Source organism: Melanotaenia boesemani, chromosome 20 (assembly GCF_017639745.1).
Source record: "Melanotaenia boesemani isolate fMelBoe1 chromosome 20, fMelBoe1.pri, whole genome shotgun sequence".
Taxonomy (NCBI): Eukaryota; Metazoa; Chordata; class Actinopteri; order Atheriniformes; family Melanotaeniidae; genus Melanotaenia; species Melanotaenia boesemani.
Genome location: NC_055701.1, coordinates 12,430,270 through 12,447,901, shown reverse-complemented (window position 1 = coordinate 12,447,901; position 17,632 = coordinate 12,430,270). Strand labels below are relative to the sequence as shown.

Sequence of the window (17,632 nt, the reverse complement as noted above, 5' to 3'; positions counted from 1 at the left end):
CTCAGATTGTCAAGTCCTGGATATTTTGAGATGATACATTATAACAGAATCAGCTGTAATATAAGGAATAATGTTTTCCTTATCATAACTGATGTTTTTAATCCTAAACTAAACCACAAAGTTGATTTATCAAAGTGAAGGCATTAATGCTTAGGATGGGATTCAGTTTTGACTTACATTGCAGTGAGGTGTGTATCTCCATCCATCAAACCCTCTGACCTCCAAATGCAGCCTTTGTCATATATCAAATATAATGCAGCAGTCAAAATTGGACTAATGCTTTATAACCAGGGGGGAGTGTTTTTGGACATTGTTTATGAGACTGTTTCATGTTTTGCCATGATTCTGTATGGATTTTAAGAACCCTCTTAGATTATGGTGACTTGGAGGGCTTTCCAAATGACAACATACCTCAGCAGGTTTTCTCTGCTCAAATAAGAATGTTGACGTGATGTAAACAGATGGTAAAGTCAGAATTGTGTTTTTTTCCCCACTGTGTTTAGGCTTTATAAATTCCAGGTTTCACTGTCATTCCATTTGCTTTTTCCTTTTTTTTTTCTTCATAATGGTGGTTCAGGGATTGAGTCATTATACAGCTGCATTATAACATTATGCACATAGTTTTTTTCATTCTTTTGTGGGAAAGTTCCTTTTTCTAAAGTGAAGCTACAAAAGGAGTTCAGTGAACTATGATGAGTTTCTATGATGTGAACAAAAGCAGGAAAGGGAACTTTAATAGTCACAGGAACCGTAAAAAGGTTCTCGATAAACAAAAATACATTACATTCATATACAGACGTTTCTGTAATTTTACCCATAAAAGTATAATGACCCCAACTTAAATTTTACAATATTCTTTTATAATATTAACTTCTATCATTAAAAGGCAATTTTTGTGTTTCAAGGAGAGGACTCAGCTTTTTAAAAGAACAAAATGAAACATCAACCATAGCCAGTATTATACATAATGTATGTGCAGTAATATGTAATATTGCCAAAAACTGCTAGTATTCTCTAAACCTCCAAGGACATGACCTCAGAGGACATTTACAGTCAGGATGATCCTGCTCCTTTAATGAACTGATTCCATTTAGCACAGTGAAAAGTATATTTGCTCTTTGTGGCCTTTTTGTGGTGTGAGAGCTTTATTGTTAGTATTTTTTGCATTCTTGCACATTGTGATGTAACAAAATTATTTCTGAAACATCTAAAAGATTTCACAAAAAAATCCCAGCAACATGCATGTGACCCTGTGTTGACTAGGAACACACTGAAAGAGAATTTTTTATGTCTTTTATTATAAATCCAAAAGAGCCTGTACATTACGCATAGTATAATTGCCATTCTTGTATATAATGCTGTTCAGTATAACTAAAATGAATAGTCTTATTGGTATAGATTTAAATAAATATCATAAATACATAGATGATTGAGCCAAACTGGCCCTGCCAATATTTATATTCACAGAATACAGTCTGCAGAGCATGTCAGGAGAAGCCAGTCAGCTCTTGGTTTGGGTGCGTGCGAGGATAGAGCGTGGCAAGTATTTTAAAAAAGTAAATAACACTATCAAACCTTTCGGTTTGCATGATTCAGAAATGTTTTCTTTCCCCCCACCTGTTGTAAAGTGACCAGGTACATCTCAAAAGTGAAGTTTAAAAGTTAACAGCAATACTTCCTGTCTTCCTGATCTGCCTATGGGATCGCAGCATCTTCCTGCATCTCCAGGGTGAGACTGGAGGAAGATGAGCAGTAGTTTATGTAAGAACTCAGCCCTGTCATGCCATGGGAATGGAGACAGCGCCGTTTGCTCGACTGCGGCTTCGAGTGTGGACACTGGACTCTGTGAGTTCTTCTCCATGCTCCTCTGTCTTCTTGTCTGCAACGGTGGCGAGGAAACGCAGAGTGACCGAGTCCCACTCCTCTGGCAGCAGCAGAAGCAGGAATCCCAGGCAGATGATGCAGGTGGCCGCCAGACGGACCACACTGAAGATCACCTCATGTTTCAAAACATCCACAGCTACAGAGGGAGAGAAAAAGAGGTTGGATCAAAAGAGGGAGCCACAGAGCAGCACAGGGAAAGAGGGTAGGAAGGGTGGGGGGAACAAAAACAAATTGAGGTTAATTACATAAAGTAAGATAAACCATGGGACACTGCGGCTGTAGGGGATGAGTCTAACAAATGCGGCGTATAATCAGCACAAGCGATCCACTTTATCCTCTGTGTCTTTGTGGTCAGGAGCTCTGGGACAAGTCGGTATAACACACTGACCTTCATTCAGGCCATCATCGTTAAAGAAAATAACTTGTCTGCAGGCATTTAGTGTCGCCTTGGCAACCTGATCCTCCCTTAGCGAGGTGATAGTTGCAGGGTCTGTTGAGGCGTACTGATGATTTGGTTTCCAGGATGAGAGAGACAGATTTGCTGTGTAAACTGTTTGATACAGTGGCTCTAAGTGCTGACCACTCAATACAAAAGCCCCAGAAAGTGTGGTCGTATACTCATTTTTCACAAATTTGTGAGCATACACTGTAAAGAAAGGATCATAAATTGCACATGGAAGGAAATACTTGGATAAAAATCCTACCTGCATTGCCTGGCACACTGAGCAGTGTCCCTATGGAGATGAGAATGGGGTAAGTCAGCACCACTCCAACATGGACCAAAATATTGAACACTGTAACAGATACAAAAGACAAAGTACAAATACATTAGAGCTTAAACTATTAGAAGGAAAAATTACCCTGCACATCTTCTTCTATTCATAGACATGCTACCCATTCACTGAAAATAATTTTGAAAAATAATCATCAGAAAATTAAATGTAAATGAAAAAAATAGAAACAAAAGAACGAAAGAATGGGGCCATGCTCATTGACCTTTCTAGATTGTGTAGAAGCTTTCTCACCCAGCCATAGCCCTGCCAGTCCACACAGGTATCCCCAGGGTAGTGAGGAGAGTGAACCCAGGTACTCCACTCTAGTGAAGTAAAGGATAAGGGGCACGCAGGAGATGAAGACAAGGTTGAAGAAGCCCATGGTGGAAAGAAAATGAGCTACTTCTCCAAGGCTGGCACTACCAAGAAACATCTTGAAAAGCACCTGGATGGTGAAGAAACAATAAACTTCCAGTCAAATATTATATGTGCATTTCAGTTCAGAGCAGTCAAACAAGTTCAGCCTAAGACAGTGGTTCCCAAACTGGGGGGATGGGACCAGTGTTATGACAGGAGGGGTGCAGCAAGGCTAAAAAAAAAAAGTTATAGTTTTTGTACTGCTAGCAACACATGGACAAATTTCTGAAAGTACCAATGGGCAAACGATGATGAATCAACAACAGAGAATTCAACTGCCAAAAACTATACAAGTAAATATTATGAGGCATATCTTGCCTTAGGCTTGTCCAGTAATGGTCAAGTAATGGTCAATGGTGGGTAAAGAAGAGAGACCGCAGTGTGTTGTATGTCTCAAAGTAATAGCATCTAACAGTATAAAGCCATACAAGTTACAATGCCACTTGGGAAATTCTCATCCTAAACACATAGAAAAGCCTGTTGATTATTTTAGAAATAAACTACTCAACTGTCGTATATAGCAGAGTTGTTTAACTAAAGCAGCATCCGACTCATCAAATGCTCACATGAAGCAGTTTGCAGAGTTTCCTGGTTTAAAATGATAAAACGATTGATAATTCCTTCTGCCAATGATATGCTCTTAACTGTTTTTTTTGGGACATTTCTTCGTACGTTTCTTAGTAGGCATTGTGGCGCATGTGGTCGTGGGATCAGGAGGGCAGGGGGTGCTTGACATTGTTGTCTATGAAAATGGGGCCCTGCAGAAAAAGTTTGGGAACCACTGGCCTAAGAGATGATTGGAAGTCAGACCTTATAGAGAGCTGAAGTTGAGGCGGAGCCCACTGCTAATGCCACCCCCACAAATGAATCACCATGGAAACCATCAGCATAAGCCATCATGACAATACCTGTGATGGCCATTATGGCTGCAACAATCTACAGAGAGAGATTTAGACTTATTAAAAATTATCATGGGAATTCTTTTCCTTTTTTCTTTCTGTGTTTTCATACAGACCCGAACACCCATGAACCGGTCCTTCAGGACTATCCATGACAGGAGAAAGACAAAGGCCTTGTGGCAGCAGTAGAGGGCAGAGACATCAGTGGCGGTCAGTTTCTTCAATGCTAAGAGATACAAGTAGTTGGTCAGTGTCCACAGGATTGAGAAGGGTGCTGTCCTCTTTACGAAAAGCTTGAGAGTCATCCCATCTTCCCCAAAGAGTTTGCTGCACTCCCTGTTAGAGAGAAATGTTGCAGAGGAGTAAATATGGGTCAATCAGCCTTGCCTTAATTCCCCATAAAGAGCCTATGATTTAGTTTCTATTATGCTCAGTTATAGGTTCAGCACAAGTTGTGCTAATTAATTTTAATCAGTTTTTGGTTTGTTGTATCCAAGGAATGTTTTTCACCTAACTGGACTAATGGATCATTAACAATTTGCATATCTAGTTTTTCAACTGTTAAATGTTCATGCTTCTTGGGTTTCCAGTCTGGAGGCAGTTTTGGCACATATATAAAAATGTGTATTTTTGCTAAGTGTGTTAAGGAGATAAGCAATTGGCATAACTATCACATTAACTTGAGTTATGGATATACATGCAGTAGCTGATAAATTAGTGTTCCTCCCTCTTATCCAAATACAACCCAGCGTAGAATAGTATTATGTAAATCTATTTTATGATGCTAAAAACTTAATAAACGTATATTCTGGAATATAAATGCATCATCATAGGCACTTTAGGAACAGTGTCTTCTGTGACAGAAAATGACTCACTTTGGGTTGGACTTTGTTGGTAGTTAAGATTTTTAGGACTAAAACAAAAAAACCTGTATAATATACTAAAGGAAAGAAGCAACTTCAAAACGTTTAGATATGAAAACTGAATGCAAAGACCATGATTGTCATAATTCATTTATTTTTTATAAATTTATTTGTAATTTATTTGAAACTTCCAACATATATGGTAAATTAGAGCACTCAATATTTTGAAATACTTAACTATAAAGGGGATTAAGATATAAAATATTTTTTCCTACATTATCCCTAAACTTTTGTGTTTTTTGTAGAACTTACCTAAATTTCTGTATGGGGGTCTGTTTCTCCCGTGTGGTAACTACATGTCCTGAGTAGTAGATGGGGAAGATGAGGATATTCCAGTTGCTGCTGAACCAGGAGATGAAGAAGGGACAGGAGAATGACTGGAAGGTGAGCTTCACCACCTGAGTGGTACCCACCCAGGAGGAGGAAACACACAACACCATCAGAAGACCGCCCAACACCTTCACAGCTGTGTTGGTATATGACTGGTAAAACCGACTTTCTTGGCTGGTATCGCTGCCTGGTGTATCTGCACGAGACTCTGAACCTTCCTCTCCTGAAGAAGCAAGAACAGAGGGGGAAATTTACTTAACTTGAGGTCTACTGCTTGCTCTAACCTTACTAAAAAATATATCTAATTGTCAGAATAGTTTTTTCACATATATTTTTTTATCACATAGGCCTTAAAACAAAACATCTAAACCTGGCATATTCTGTGGGGCTTTTTTGTACTACGATACCAACACAATGAGGCTGCCCACAGTATGATTCCCTGGCTCAGGTCCCAGGACATAAGCATTTATTGATCAGTCGTCCTTAGTGATCACTACCTCAGTTTGCATTTCTTGCTGTAGAGGCACTAATGCATAAGGCCTGTTACAGCTTTGTTCAAAATGTGTTGGGTTAGCATGGCCACTGTACATGTCATAAATAGCATTGCCGCCTCATGATGCGGTAGTTACTGTAGACCTGTCGTAGGCAGGTGTGCACAGAAACATGATGCCCAGAAAGCAAGAGTAAACCTAACCACATGACATTCCACAAGAAAGTCATGTCAACCTTGGTACTCGTGGAACACTGTTGGTATATTCCTGTTATAGATAGATGGATAAAACAGGCTTTAATCTTACGGCAGTGATGCATGTGTTAGGTCTAGCCCTGTGCCCTCATTGATTGCAAGAATAAGTAGCTTTTTAGACCTTTACTGTGCTTTATAAAACATGAAGTGCTATGTGTGAGAGCGTTTCCGGAGAGAGCTCAGATCCATTCTTTACCTCTCAACAGTGTGATCAATTTACACCAGGGCAGGAATAAAAGATGACATGTGCTGGGTGTTTGCTGCCTACTCTCTCTTTGCAAGCTCAGCATGTGAAGCTCTGCCGTTTCCACCATTGTTACAGACATTACAGCCCCTGTAGATGCTGGAACTTGTGTCTTCTCTGTACAGTAGCAGGGCATTTTAGGGGTGCTCATTATTGCATCTGATTTGTTTACTATCTGCAAAGAGATCTCAGCAGCACGCCAAGCAATGGAAGCACAAATATGCACAAAGTATCATACTCACGAGTAAATAGTGCTTTTTTTCATCCAAAACAAACTTATATGGTGTGTCTAGCCCCAAACTGTGATTGAATAGCTGATGTTTGGAAAGAATTAGTATTGTAGTTTAACTTCAGTATATTGATGTGGTCACATTTCACTCTGTATTATCCATCAGCATCGTTTCTCTTTACAAAACACAAACAGAAGAAAATGCCACCAAAGCTTCAAAGACAGTAGATAAGTAGCTTAAATTATGCATAAAATGTTCTGAAGTCTTGCCAGACTTGCTCTATAGACCAATTTAATTCATGAGATCATTGCTGAGAGCCAGTAAGAGTACTAAAGAGAGGACTTTAAGTGCATCCAAACACACAGAGTCATGTCTGTGCAGTGGTGGAACAAGTAGTAGGAACTCATATGATTGTCAAAAATAAAAGTATTAACACCCCAATGTAAATGTTCTTATAGTTACAAATAAAAGTCCTGTATTTAAGATAATATAATAGGCAACTTTCAGAAAACTGGTCAATAACACGTTGCTATCCACGTCACATACACACACCATACAGTGAGTAGACAATGGCCATTCCATACAATAATTTCCTGTACACATCTTAGATACCCAAAGTGTCTGAGCAATGATACCTTATAAAAGACCACAGACATTCTCTTTACAAATTGCATAGTTGTTTTAAACTATTTACTGGTACCTTTTTCTCCAGCTCATTGCACCCGCCTCCATAGTTCTTCTGCCATTTTATGCATGTTGCAAACCTTTTTTATTTTTATTTTGTTCCACAATAAAATGAATATTTATGTCCAACAATAAATATTTAGCCATTTGGACACGTAAATTAACTTTTGGCATGCACACATTTCAAACTGCACAAACATTCATGTTTTGCACACAGATTGTTGCCCTGAGCCTCAAAGATGAGATTGTTTCTGTGTTCCAAAAGGGTACTACACATTCAAAATGTTAAATGCTTTGCATGCATTGCCTGAAGCTCATGGATCAGATTACATTTGCGTGCACATGTGTAAAATACACTAAAATAAATGGTACTTTTAGTATTTTAAAAATAACTTTATATCTAATATTTTATAAACAAAATGGGTGATGAAGATCCACAGGACTGTGTCTTGCCTTTATAAAGCATAATATAAAGCCTTAAAATGATTTCCCTTTTTTTTTTTGGTCATCTTCAGTATGTGCAGAATAGTAATATATAGACATGTTGTATTTCCAGGGCCCAGTTCCACCGATATGTGGTGCATTAAGTGCTAGTATTTAATTAATTTGTAAATGTTATAGATAGATAGATAGATAGATAGATAGATAGATAGATAGATAGATAGATAGATAGATAGATAGATAGATAGATAGATAGATAGATAGATAGATAGATAGATAGATAGATAGATAGATAGATAGATAGATAGATAGATAGATAGATAGATAGATAGATAAGATATCTATATCTATCTGAATATTTGTGTGGTAATGTGTACATTTGCAAATACATAGTTACTCACATTTGTAAAATTCCATTGTGTTGCCCCATCATCCCAGAAAAAACTGCAGTATAGGCTCATTAACTACTAGCTCCTGTTTAGAGAGCTTATCAAATCTGTGTGATGCAGTATGCTGCTGGAACCTCACATTTCAATTCATTCTGCACTTTATCCTCACTACTGATGCTGCATGCCAGGACCACTGATTGATGGAGCCCTGCTGAATCCAATAAGAAGCTCACCGTCATGTCTGCAGTGTTAGTCAGGCTTACTACAGGCTACAAGAATTATGTCTTTATCCAAATTAGGTTGAAAGATGTGGCATGGATATGATGATACTGATGAAAAGTTAATTAGAGGGATCAGTCTTAACTCTGTTATAAAAGTTGAAGGTGGAAGGTTTTTTTATGGCGCTGCCGCAGAGTTGGATGATTAATGCTGTGTAAAACAGGGCAGGACCAAACAACAGATTGTAGAGGGTGATGCTTCTTCCATGCTTCTGGTCAATGTAATTAGCTATTAAACTCTGCAAAATGCAAGTTTATTTTATAAACTTGCATTTTGTATAACAAAAACCTGTTAGATATTTAATTCAAAGGATGCCTGCTTTCTGACATGACACTTATGACACTATTGTCCCAAATAAATACAGTCCAGGCTGAAGTACAAAGTAACCCTTTCACTCAAATAACACTTCGGAGCATTTGAAAAAGACAAAAATGAAGGTACTTTATTGTTTATTATTATTATTAATGTTGATCCAGGTAAGCTACAGATTATTGCGGCTTCCTGGGGTTCGAGCCAATACCTATTCACAAAAAATGACACCAATAATGTAAAATATCCCAAATAAATTGTTGGAACACACACAAAAACAAAATTGACTATAAAATTTGCATTAGTATACATTAGTCCTCCAAAACCAACAATAACAAAACTTGATCACCTAACTGTATCAAAGTTACCATAACCATATTGTAAAAAGACTATTTTCATTACTTGGCACATACATCGTTACATTTGCACATACATCCCCAAATGATGATGTTATTATCCAAGAATAACCCTTGACAAAGAGAAGAGAATAGTTTGCTTGATAGTGTTAGTGTTTAACTTTTGGTTAAGTTTGACTAAATCGATGACTGGGTAAATTGTCTCATTGCTTGTGGTGTCAGAAAGCTGGCAGTTCTTTTAGTGGCAGAGATCACACCCCCATTTTAGCTGTAATCCTAGCCACATACTTTTTCATGTTCATTTATTATCAATAATTATGCACAAGCGCTTCATTTCATACACTTGATTACTTGCTATGTCATTTATTTTTAAACTTCATGTTGGATTTTTGCTGATAGGATAGTTTGAACCCAGAACCATACAGCTAGTTTTTGTAATATTTAAAACCAGTTGATTTTGCTCCACCCACTGGGTCACTTATTGTAGTTCCCCCTGCATTGTCTTACTGAGCTCATGTATGTAAATAAATATGAATATATAGTTAGTTACTTTATAGTTTTAGATAGTTGACCAGACCTACTTCTATGGAAAAACTCATGCTAGCTCATAGCATTATGTAAATGGCATCTTGGGCCTCTCCAGTTGTTTCAGTTTACCTTCAGAGTTGGGGCAGGTCAGGACCTGAGTGCTGTATGAGCTGAGAGGAGCAACTCGGGCTGAGTGCTTCTTCATCCTCCACTGGGGCACCACACACTGTCCTCCTGTGGAAGGTGTGTGTATACGTATATGAGGATATAAGTGTGCCCAGGTTGATGCTGCTGCACGCTCAGCAGTTTCTCCTGCTAACTCCGTGCATCCTCAGACTCCTGATTCCTCCGCTCCTTTTTCACACTCCTGATTGGCCCCCTCCAGCGGTAGGTCTCTGTCAACTCTTCTTCCCAGCACTCCTCTCCGGACTATGTGTTCTTCTCCAGTCCAGTGCACTCTCTGTTACTGATGCTCTCCCTCTGTCTGGATAGTGACACAGCTCAGTGGAGTCTGTACTGTTGCACTGTCATGCCACGATCCAGCATTGCCACTGTCTCTAAGGGAGACTGAGCTTCAAGTGTGTGTGGCATGGCGCAATCACTCCACTCATCTCTTTCTATCCTCCCCCCCGTTCTCTCTGTCTCACTTGCTTTTCCCCTCCTCTTCGATTGCTCCACAAATCAGCAGCTTTGTTTGGAAGGTAACCAAGCAGCCCTGGCTAATTATGCTGTGTTAGCTGTGTCCCCTCCTTTCCTCCTAACCTCCCTTTTCTGCCTGACCAGTCTCCCTTCACTTCTTCAACTCTCTTGTCCTCAGTCTTTCTTTCCTTCCTTGGCACATCTCCTGCTCTTAACTACTCCTTGAGAGTCAGATTATTTGTAGAGCTCTCTCTCATTGCCTCCACCACTGCCACATTAATCACTTTAGCTGCAATATGAAAAAGCTAGAGGCTATGCATCCACATAAATGCAAGCCACCTCCAAACAGTAGATGTACAATCTGAGGTTGTTTTAATGGTCTTAGTATTTAGAAAAAGAACAACTGCTCCTCTAACATTCAATATTTCTATATATTACTATTCTATACTGAAGATGACAAAAAGACTTTTAATAGGACTGCTGTCAAAACTTAATTTGTCAATAAGAACAGAATTCAATGATTAAAGAATAACAGCCAGCAAAAACAAAAAAAAATTCTTCTAACTAGTCAGCAACAGTCTTACCTTGTAGCACCCACATCATCCACAGTAGTAAATCACTGATTGTAGAGAGCTCAGTCAGGAACATTTAGGAAACTCACCATATACTGTCTGGCATAAAGTTATCAAGTTAGATCTCACACTTAAAGTATTGCAAACTCTTTTTGGATACTTTTATCCTTGTGTATTTCTGAGCAGGACCTTCCATATGAATGGAGTATTTCTATATGAAATACTGACACTATCACGGTGTTAGCTCGTTGAAGAAATTCAATATCTTTCCTTCAGCAGCTATATGGTTTGAGGACGGCCAAGTGATTCAGACTCAGGATTGTGGTCAAGTTTCCATTTTAAGGAATGCCCTCCACTGATCCAATCTCCATTTGCAGTTTATCTACCTGAAGATTTAATGGACTGAAATATTACCAGGACCAGACACATGATGCTACATAGCTGCTAATAAAGCCTTCATATAGAAGAGTGGTGCAGTGCAAGCCTGAGAAACAGAAAGCACTTGAGGTATTCATACAATACAATGATGATAAAATGGTTGCTTTATGGCTGTATGTTTCCACCAAGATTTCTGTCAACCCATCCTCTTTTTTGTCTGTCTCTTGTTTCAGTGCTCATCAGCCAAATTTCTGGTAATACCACAAAGAGCATTGCAGATCAGAAGATTTCTCTGTGCTGTGCAAGAACAGAAAACAACTGTAATTGTTTGGCAGTTTGTTACAAAAGAAAATATTTGGGTCACATTCCAGTAACACTATGTATGTATAATGTATGTTATTCAATACAGAAATCAGTCCAGGAGAAATATTCTTGAATGATTCTCTGTTATCACTTTTTAGTACAGGTCCATGGGGCCTGCACAATGTATTTATACAAAATCACTTATTGTTACAAAAAGAATGTAACACATCTGCAAAAGCATGACGTGATGTCATGAGAATCAAGTAGAGGATAAGCTGGAGGTATGGATCCTCCAAGAGGGTTAAACTTAAAAATAGCTCTGCTGATGAGAGGAGCCTACAACTAGACACGGAGGAGGCAGAGAAACAATCCAGTCAGCACAGTCTGGGATGCTAATCGCTATCAGATTAAGAGAAATACCTAGAGTACACGCACCACAGGAGGCCGTACGGTTCAGTCCCAAATATAACATCAAAGAACCAGTGTTTTGAGCTTATTTTTCTCTCTTTTTCATCTTTCTTTACTGTTCTGCCATCATCGAACATTTAAACTCCGAATAACAGATTCAGTGTTTGCATGTTGCCAGTGAGTACTGGTGATTAACCTTCTATAATCTTGAGCTGTAACTAAAATACTGGAAACCGAGCATATATAACAAAATGGTCTGCTTGCATTAAAGATCAAAGTACAACATAGTACAGTATCCTCGCTCTTTACCTCCATAGCAACTGTGGTTCTCCTCTGCACACTGACGCACTCAACCCATTCAGGCTCTTTTGTCATTTAGATGAACCAAATGCTCCTCAGTTTATAGTAGACGGCTCTTTGTCTTTAGCACATCTCTGCCACTCATCATGTCTCATCGAGAACCATGAGCAAAGAGCGGAAACACAGGACACCTATTTTAGCTGAGATAAGGACCAGAAACCTATTAATATATTTCTGGTTCTCAGGTGTTTTTAGTCACTATGTTTTAAAGTACCATCAACTCAATACAAAGTACATTGGAAGGTGAGGACACCTAGTGGTGAATGCAACTACCTACACTACAGGGACGCAAGAAAACAGCTTGGTCAAACCATTTAACACTTATATTTATGTGCTGAACAGTCTGGTCAAAGTTTATGGATATATTTTGTAAAACTAAATACAGTTATTGAAGTCCATCAAGACGTTTCTGATTGTTGTGAAGCAACAATTGCAGCGATATTCAATAATAAAAAAAGTTTTTTAATTGGGTTTTTGTAATTCTGACAAACTTAGATTCAATTATAAATCACCATTTGTCTTTGTATTTGTCTACTTTTTGAATATAGTTTAAAATGTTATTTAATGCAATCACACTAAAAGTACTTCATCAATAACTGTGTTTCCATTCAAATATATCACAAATTTTCACTGGAATTTCTGAAATTCTACACGCTTAACATGAGGGGACATATTATCTTAATAGGCGATAGGTGGTGCTGATTGTTCTATGTAATTGCAGAAGAGGAAGCCAGTCAGATGAAGATGATAGCCAACCTGGCAACAAAGAGCCAAAATGTGGATATATATATATATATATATATATATATATATATGTATGTATATGGCATGACAAACTTTATTTTTCTGGGTCAGTGTTTAACTTATGCATTCTCCATATCACTCTGCCTGTGCAGAACTGGTCACCCTTCGCTTCGCGTGATCCTGTCTGAAAAGTCCTGACTGGCCATAGTCTGCTGTCACGGGTTCAGCAAAAACAGAGCCAAGAAAAGGAGCAGCAGTTGTCTCTCAGACAAAGACACCCAGAAATTATTGTCTATACTCCAGATTTAAGTGGCTCATGCAGGATGTAAGCCCTCACATGACATGACTGAACCACATCAGATACAATTTTACTTTGATTCATTTGCGACATGAAGAAGTAGGACAAAAACAGTTATATGCCCTCATGTCACCTCACACAGAAGTGATGCCATACAGTGGGGTTTAAGTTGACCGGTACAAGTTGTAGAAATGGCAACACTGATTGCTATTTCACTGGTGGATGTAAAAGGTTTGCTGTTGCTCTTAGGATTCTTGGGCACAAGAGGGCAGTGTTAAGCTGCAGACATGTCTGCTGTTCTGGAGCTGCACTAAGTATATGCGAGGACCATAGGAATCCATGCAAAAGTTGTGTTCTTACATTATATCATATTATTTTTGGATCACAGCAAGGTCCTTGTAAGACACGCTTCCTAAAGCCAAAAATACTAAATGCCCTGAGTGTGACAACATCTGAATAACTCCATTGTGGTACAAGGATAGGTCAGCAGTTTTTTAACAGACTGAATTGAAATGCTGCATCCATTACTTGCAGCATGTTCTGCTCAAACCCAGCACATAATATTAACAGCACCCCAGGAGCCATTCAAGCAAAGCTCATATCCCATTCGCTGGACTGGTTATAAATAGCTCAAAGAGAGCTGGCACTGGATCAGGACAGTTCAAAATAAGTATGTGACCGTACAGAATGTTTCAGGAAGAAAGGGAAGAATTACCTGCTGTGGACAATGTCTATAAATGCTTTCAGATATGCAAAGTAAATTAGCAGTGTCAGATGACGGATGGATATAAAAACATTTGCTATTGTCTATTTTGCCCATGTCTTTTGATGTTTTTTTTAGACATGCACATGAAAACTATGCATTGTGATTCTGTCCTTCCTACATAATTTCCCTTTGAGTGCTTAAGAGTGCTGCTGTCCTGCTGTAATGCCAGTAGTGAGCAACACTGGCATAGTTTTGGTTGGACTGTAACTAGAAGCACCTGTCATTGTGGTGCACTGTAGCTTTTTACCCAGCGGGGTGCGCCTTGTGTCACGCATCTTGTTTTAAAACAACATGACAAATTACAGTAATGTCTTCCAGGAGTTACAGAGGAGGTTGCACATACTATCATTATCTGCTCCAATGGGACCCTGTGGGTTCTGTCAGAAAACACTGTCCTTTTTCGTCTGATTTAAAGTCCCATTTCAACTTTTCTCTTGAGTACATTTTTCTAGTTGTGCCATTGGCTATGTCAATAATAATCATCTAATATTGTACCCTGTTTGTTTAGAATTAGATTACCTTCCAATTTGACCCCAAAAAGGAAAATATATATATATATATATATATCATGACTGTACTCAAACCCCATTCTTAAATGTAGTACAAAACCCCCCTCAGAGGCATCTTCTAATTCAACACAGATGGCAAGTGCCAATATTAACAAACTGGCAACAAGATCTTACTAAATATATCATTACCCCACAAGCTTGGCAGGATGAGCCTTCTGTTCTGTCTTCCCCTTCATAGAAAATGACACTCACCAGGTTGAGAGACATTTGATTCTCAGCTCCGAATGTAAACACGTAGCAAGTCAAGAATGTGTCTGTTCATAACCCCATCTCTAATAATTAGCTTTTACATTTAAGAAAAGACAGGTGTGAGTATGAGTTGGTTTAGAAAAAGTATGTTTAAGGAAGGGATATAGAAGGTACGCATGGTGGATTTTTATCAGAGAAGTGGCAAAACATCCTCCACTGAAAATAACCCCTCTGTTCCCAGATGCAACAGGTATAGTTGGTAAGGCTTTTTTACATTCGCCACCTGCTCCAAAGACCCTAAATTACATCACAGACAACAATCCATCTTTAATTTCCACTGCTGAGGCCTGCAGTGGATAACAATAGGACAGACAGACCTGTAAACTGAAAGCATTTAATTTCATAATAATAATTTCTGTGTGAGCTTGTCTGTGTTGAGTTCTCACACCTCAAGGAGATTTATTCCAGTGCCTGATATTGATAGAACAGTCAAAAATGCAAACTTATCTAAATAACAAAAACAAACTGACGTAAAAGATTTAAAAACCTAAAGCACTGGAATAAATAAGGATATATGCATGCAGTCATTTTCACTTTTTGTTTAAACATTTCTTTGTACTTTGTAAGTGGTTAGGAAATTACTAATGTATTGTAATTGATACATTTTGTTAAAATGACTGTACTTTTGAGAGGCCCCTATTCATAATTAGGTAAATTCCCATTTTTCAGTGTTAAGAACTGGTTACACAATGTTGTTGCCTCTGATGTTACGTGAATTTATCAGTATGTTTTAATTCAGACTACATTACTTAATAATGCATTTAGCTTCAATAGACTATTCTGGACAAGTAGACACTTTCTCAAATTAAATATGTAATTGCATTCATTGGTTTTCTACTGCAGCTGACACCACTGATAAACAGGAGATAGTTAATGAGAGAAGGGTTCAATTGGTTTTCCTCAGTGTCTTGAGGTGCTTTAAACTCAATGAAGGAGCCTCAGCTGGATCTGTTTGTGGCTGAATACGCCTAGATCTACATTTCCTTTGAGATTTTAAGCAAGGTTGTCAGGGTAATGCATTAAGTCAGAGAATGACACATTTAAGTTGCAGATTTGGGGAGGTTTGAGAGTATCTTCCTTATGTGTATTTCTAAGCTGTGAATTTGTGGCTGGGCTTTTATTTAACAGCCTAAGGGAGATGTTTTGGAGCATGTGTGACAAGCTGAATTGAACAGAGTTGAAAGGCATCAGAATCTGAATCTCATACAGTATAGATGATCAGTTACATATCTAGAGATTTATTAAAGCAGATTGTTTTCTTTCCTACCTTTAATGAAGAATGGTGAACAATGCAACCAGTGTGCTCATTATGCAACATAGAGGTGAGAAGCATTCTGCTCTAACGCCTCAGGCCTTGAGGTCCTGCTCTGCACACCTTGTCTCATTAAACAGGCTTTTCTCAGAGCACGGGAATTGTCATCCTTTTCTCCTGTCATAATCCCACTGGCTCTGGCAATACTTTAACATACAGTTAGTTGAGGGCAAGTTTTTTTTAAAGATTATCCCTCAACAAAGTGCACCATCAGCTCTCTCATCCAATGCGTTGTCTCCTTATCAGCAAAAATTTGAATATTGCTCCACCAATCAAACACACATTGACAAATGAAAACAGAGAAGCTGCTCAAGTAATGATGATGTGGTGTAAATCACACGTCTGGAAACACCTTAACATTTATTAGAGAATGACTGTAGTTTTGCATGAATTATTTGTTTTAGTAAAGAATATTTGGAAGTTCCTGCTCATTATTGGACTGCAATGCAAGTGGATGTTTGGATTCTTCACCAAATGAGCATCTAATGTGAGCTGCATTAAACAATTTTGAAATTAAATTGAAGAATTGGTGTGTGCATTTGTTTAGGACTCATTGCTGTGCAATTGTATTGCATCTCAGAGATGGATTAACCTCCAGCTGATAGCAGAGGTGATTGACATCCTGCTGCTCCTTAATAGCCATAATAAAAAAAAAATGCCATAACTTATAATGAAAACTAATTTGCAAGTGGGAAAGGTTTATAAACAGTTTCTTACACAAACCACTGCTATCAGTTCCTTTCCTCTGAATATAAAATCTTGTTCATGCACCTTACTGCTGTAGCTACCGCTATGGCCCCCCTTTACTGAGTATGTGGTCTCTTTAATACACGTTGTCTATTGCAAACAAATGCATGAAACAGTCGCACAGATTTTTCCATCACTCTACTTTCTTTTCGCATGTTTCCACTCACTTCTGTGACTGGAGTATCCCGGGTTGTAGCCATAGTAGCCAGTGATCCTCAGGATCCGATCCTCTATGTCGTGCACTCCGTTGGCCGTCACTTTTGGGCTGCCGTCCATGAAGACAGCTTGGCTGCCACCGGTCGGCGTCGCCTTGCATGGCAAGTCCGTGTTCTTCAGGGGCTCCAGCAGGCTGCAAGGCTGGTCCCCACTCTCCAAAACACTCTCAGCGCTTAACATAGTAGATCCGAACGGACGGAGATCAGAAGATAAGTTGAACCCAGATCACCATGCAAGAGACCCTCGGGACTGCATCAACAAGCAAAGGGAGGACATCAAACTCCACATTCACATTCCTTCAGTGATGCTCCCGGACGCAGAGCAAGGTTATCAAACTCCAGCAGCCTGGCAAACATGAAACACTAGGGGGCGTGTCACTGCTATCACATGATTTGAATCAGTGCTCAATTAATTTGAGGAGCAATTAGAGCAAACAAACCAAGGAATAAAGACAGAAAATCTTATGATTATTGAATAACAATGTTAGTGGCCGTTTTCATGGTATATGGTAAAAACGTGATAAATGTAAATGTTTGGTTATATAAATATTTTAAGACTTAAACAGGCTCATTTAACATATGAATACCTTTCAAATTCTTTATCTATTTTTTATCTGGTAATTATATGCTCTACGACTCAT

At 38.7% G+C, this 17,632-nt stretch overlaps 1 protein-coding gene across 3 annotated transcripts; it reads right to left on the bottom strand.

The window, feature by feature from the left end:
• Nucleotides 1–765: 765 nt before the first annotated feature.
• Nucleotides 766–17,288, bottom strand: slc35f4 (solute carrier family 35 member F4). Of its 3 annotated transcripts, none has more exons than XM_041971113.1 (7): nucleotides 16,944–17,288; nucleotides 5,149–5,449; nucleotides 4,090–4,309; nucleotides 3,885–4,010; nucleotides 2,910–3,102; nucleotides 2,589–2,678; nucleotides 766–2,020 (listed from the first exon to the last, which is right to left on the bottom strand). In XM_041971113.1, exons 1-7 carry the CDS (start codon nucleotides 17,170–17,172, stop codon nucleotides 1,779–1,781), a joined length of 1,401 nt encoding a protein of 466 aa, XP_041827047.1. In that variant the 5' UTR covers nucleotides 17,173–17,288; the 3' UTR covers nucleotides 766–1,778. The 3 variants fall into 3 exon arrangements, with proteins under 3 accessions (XP_041827047.1, XP_041827048.1, XP_041827049.1); XM_041971114.1 differs by having other exon boundaries at nucleotides 2,589–2,618; XM_041971115.1 differs by lacking the exon at nucleotides 16,944–17,288 and adding an exon at nucleotides 9,561–10,035.
• Between the last annotated feature and the right edge of the window lie 344 nt (nucleotides 17,289–17,632).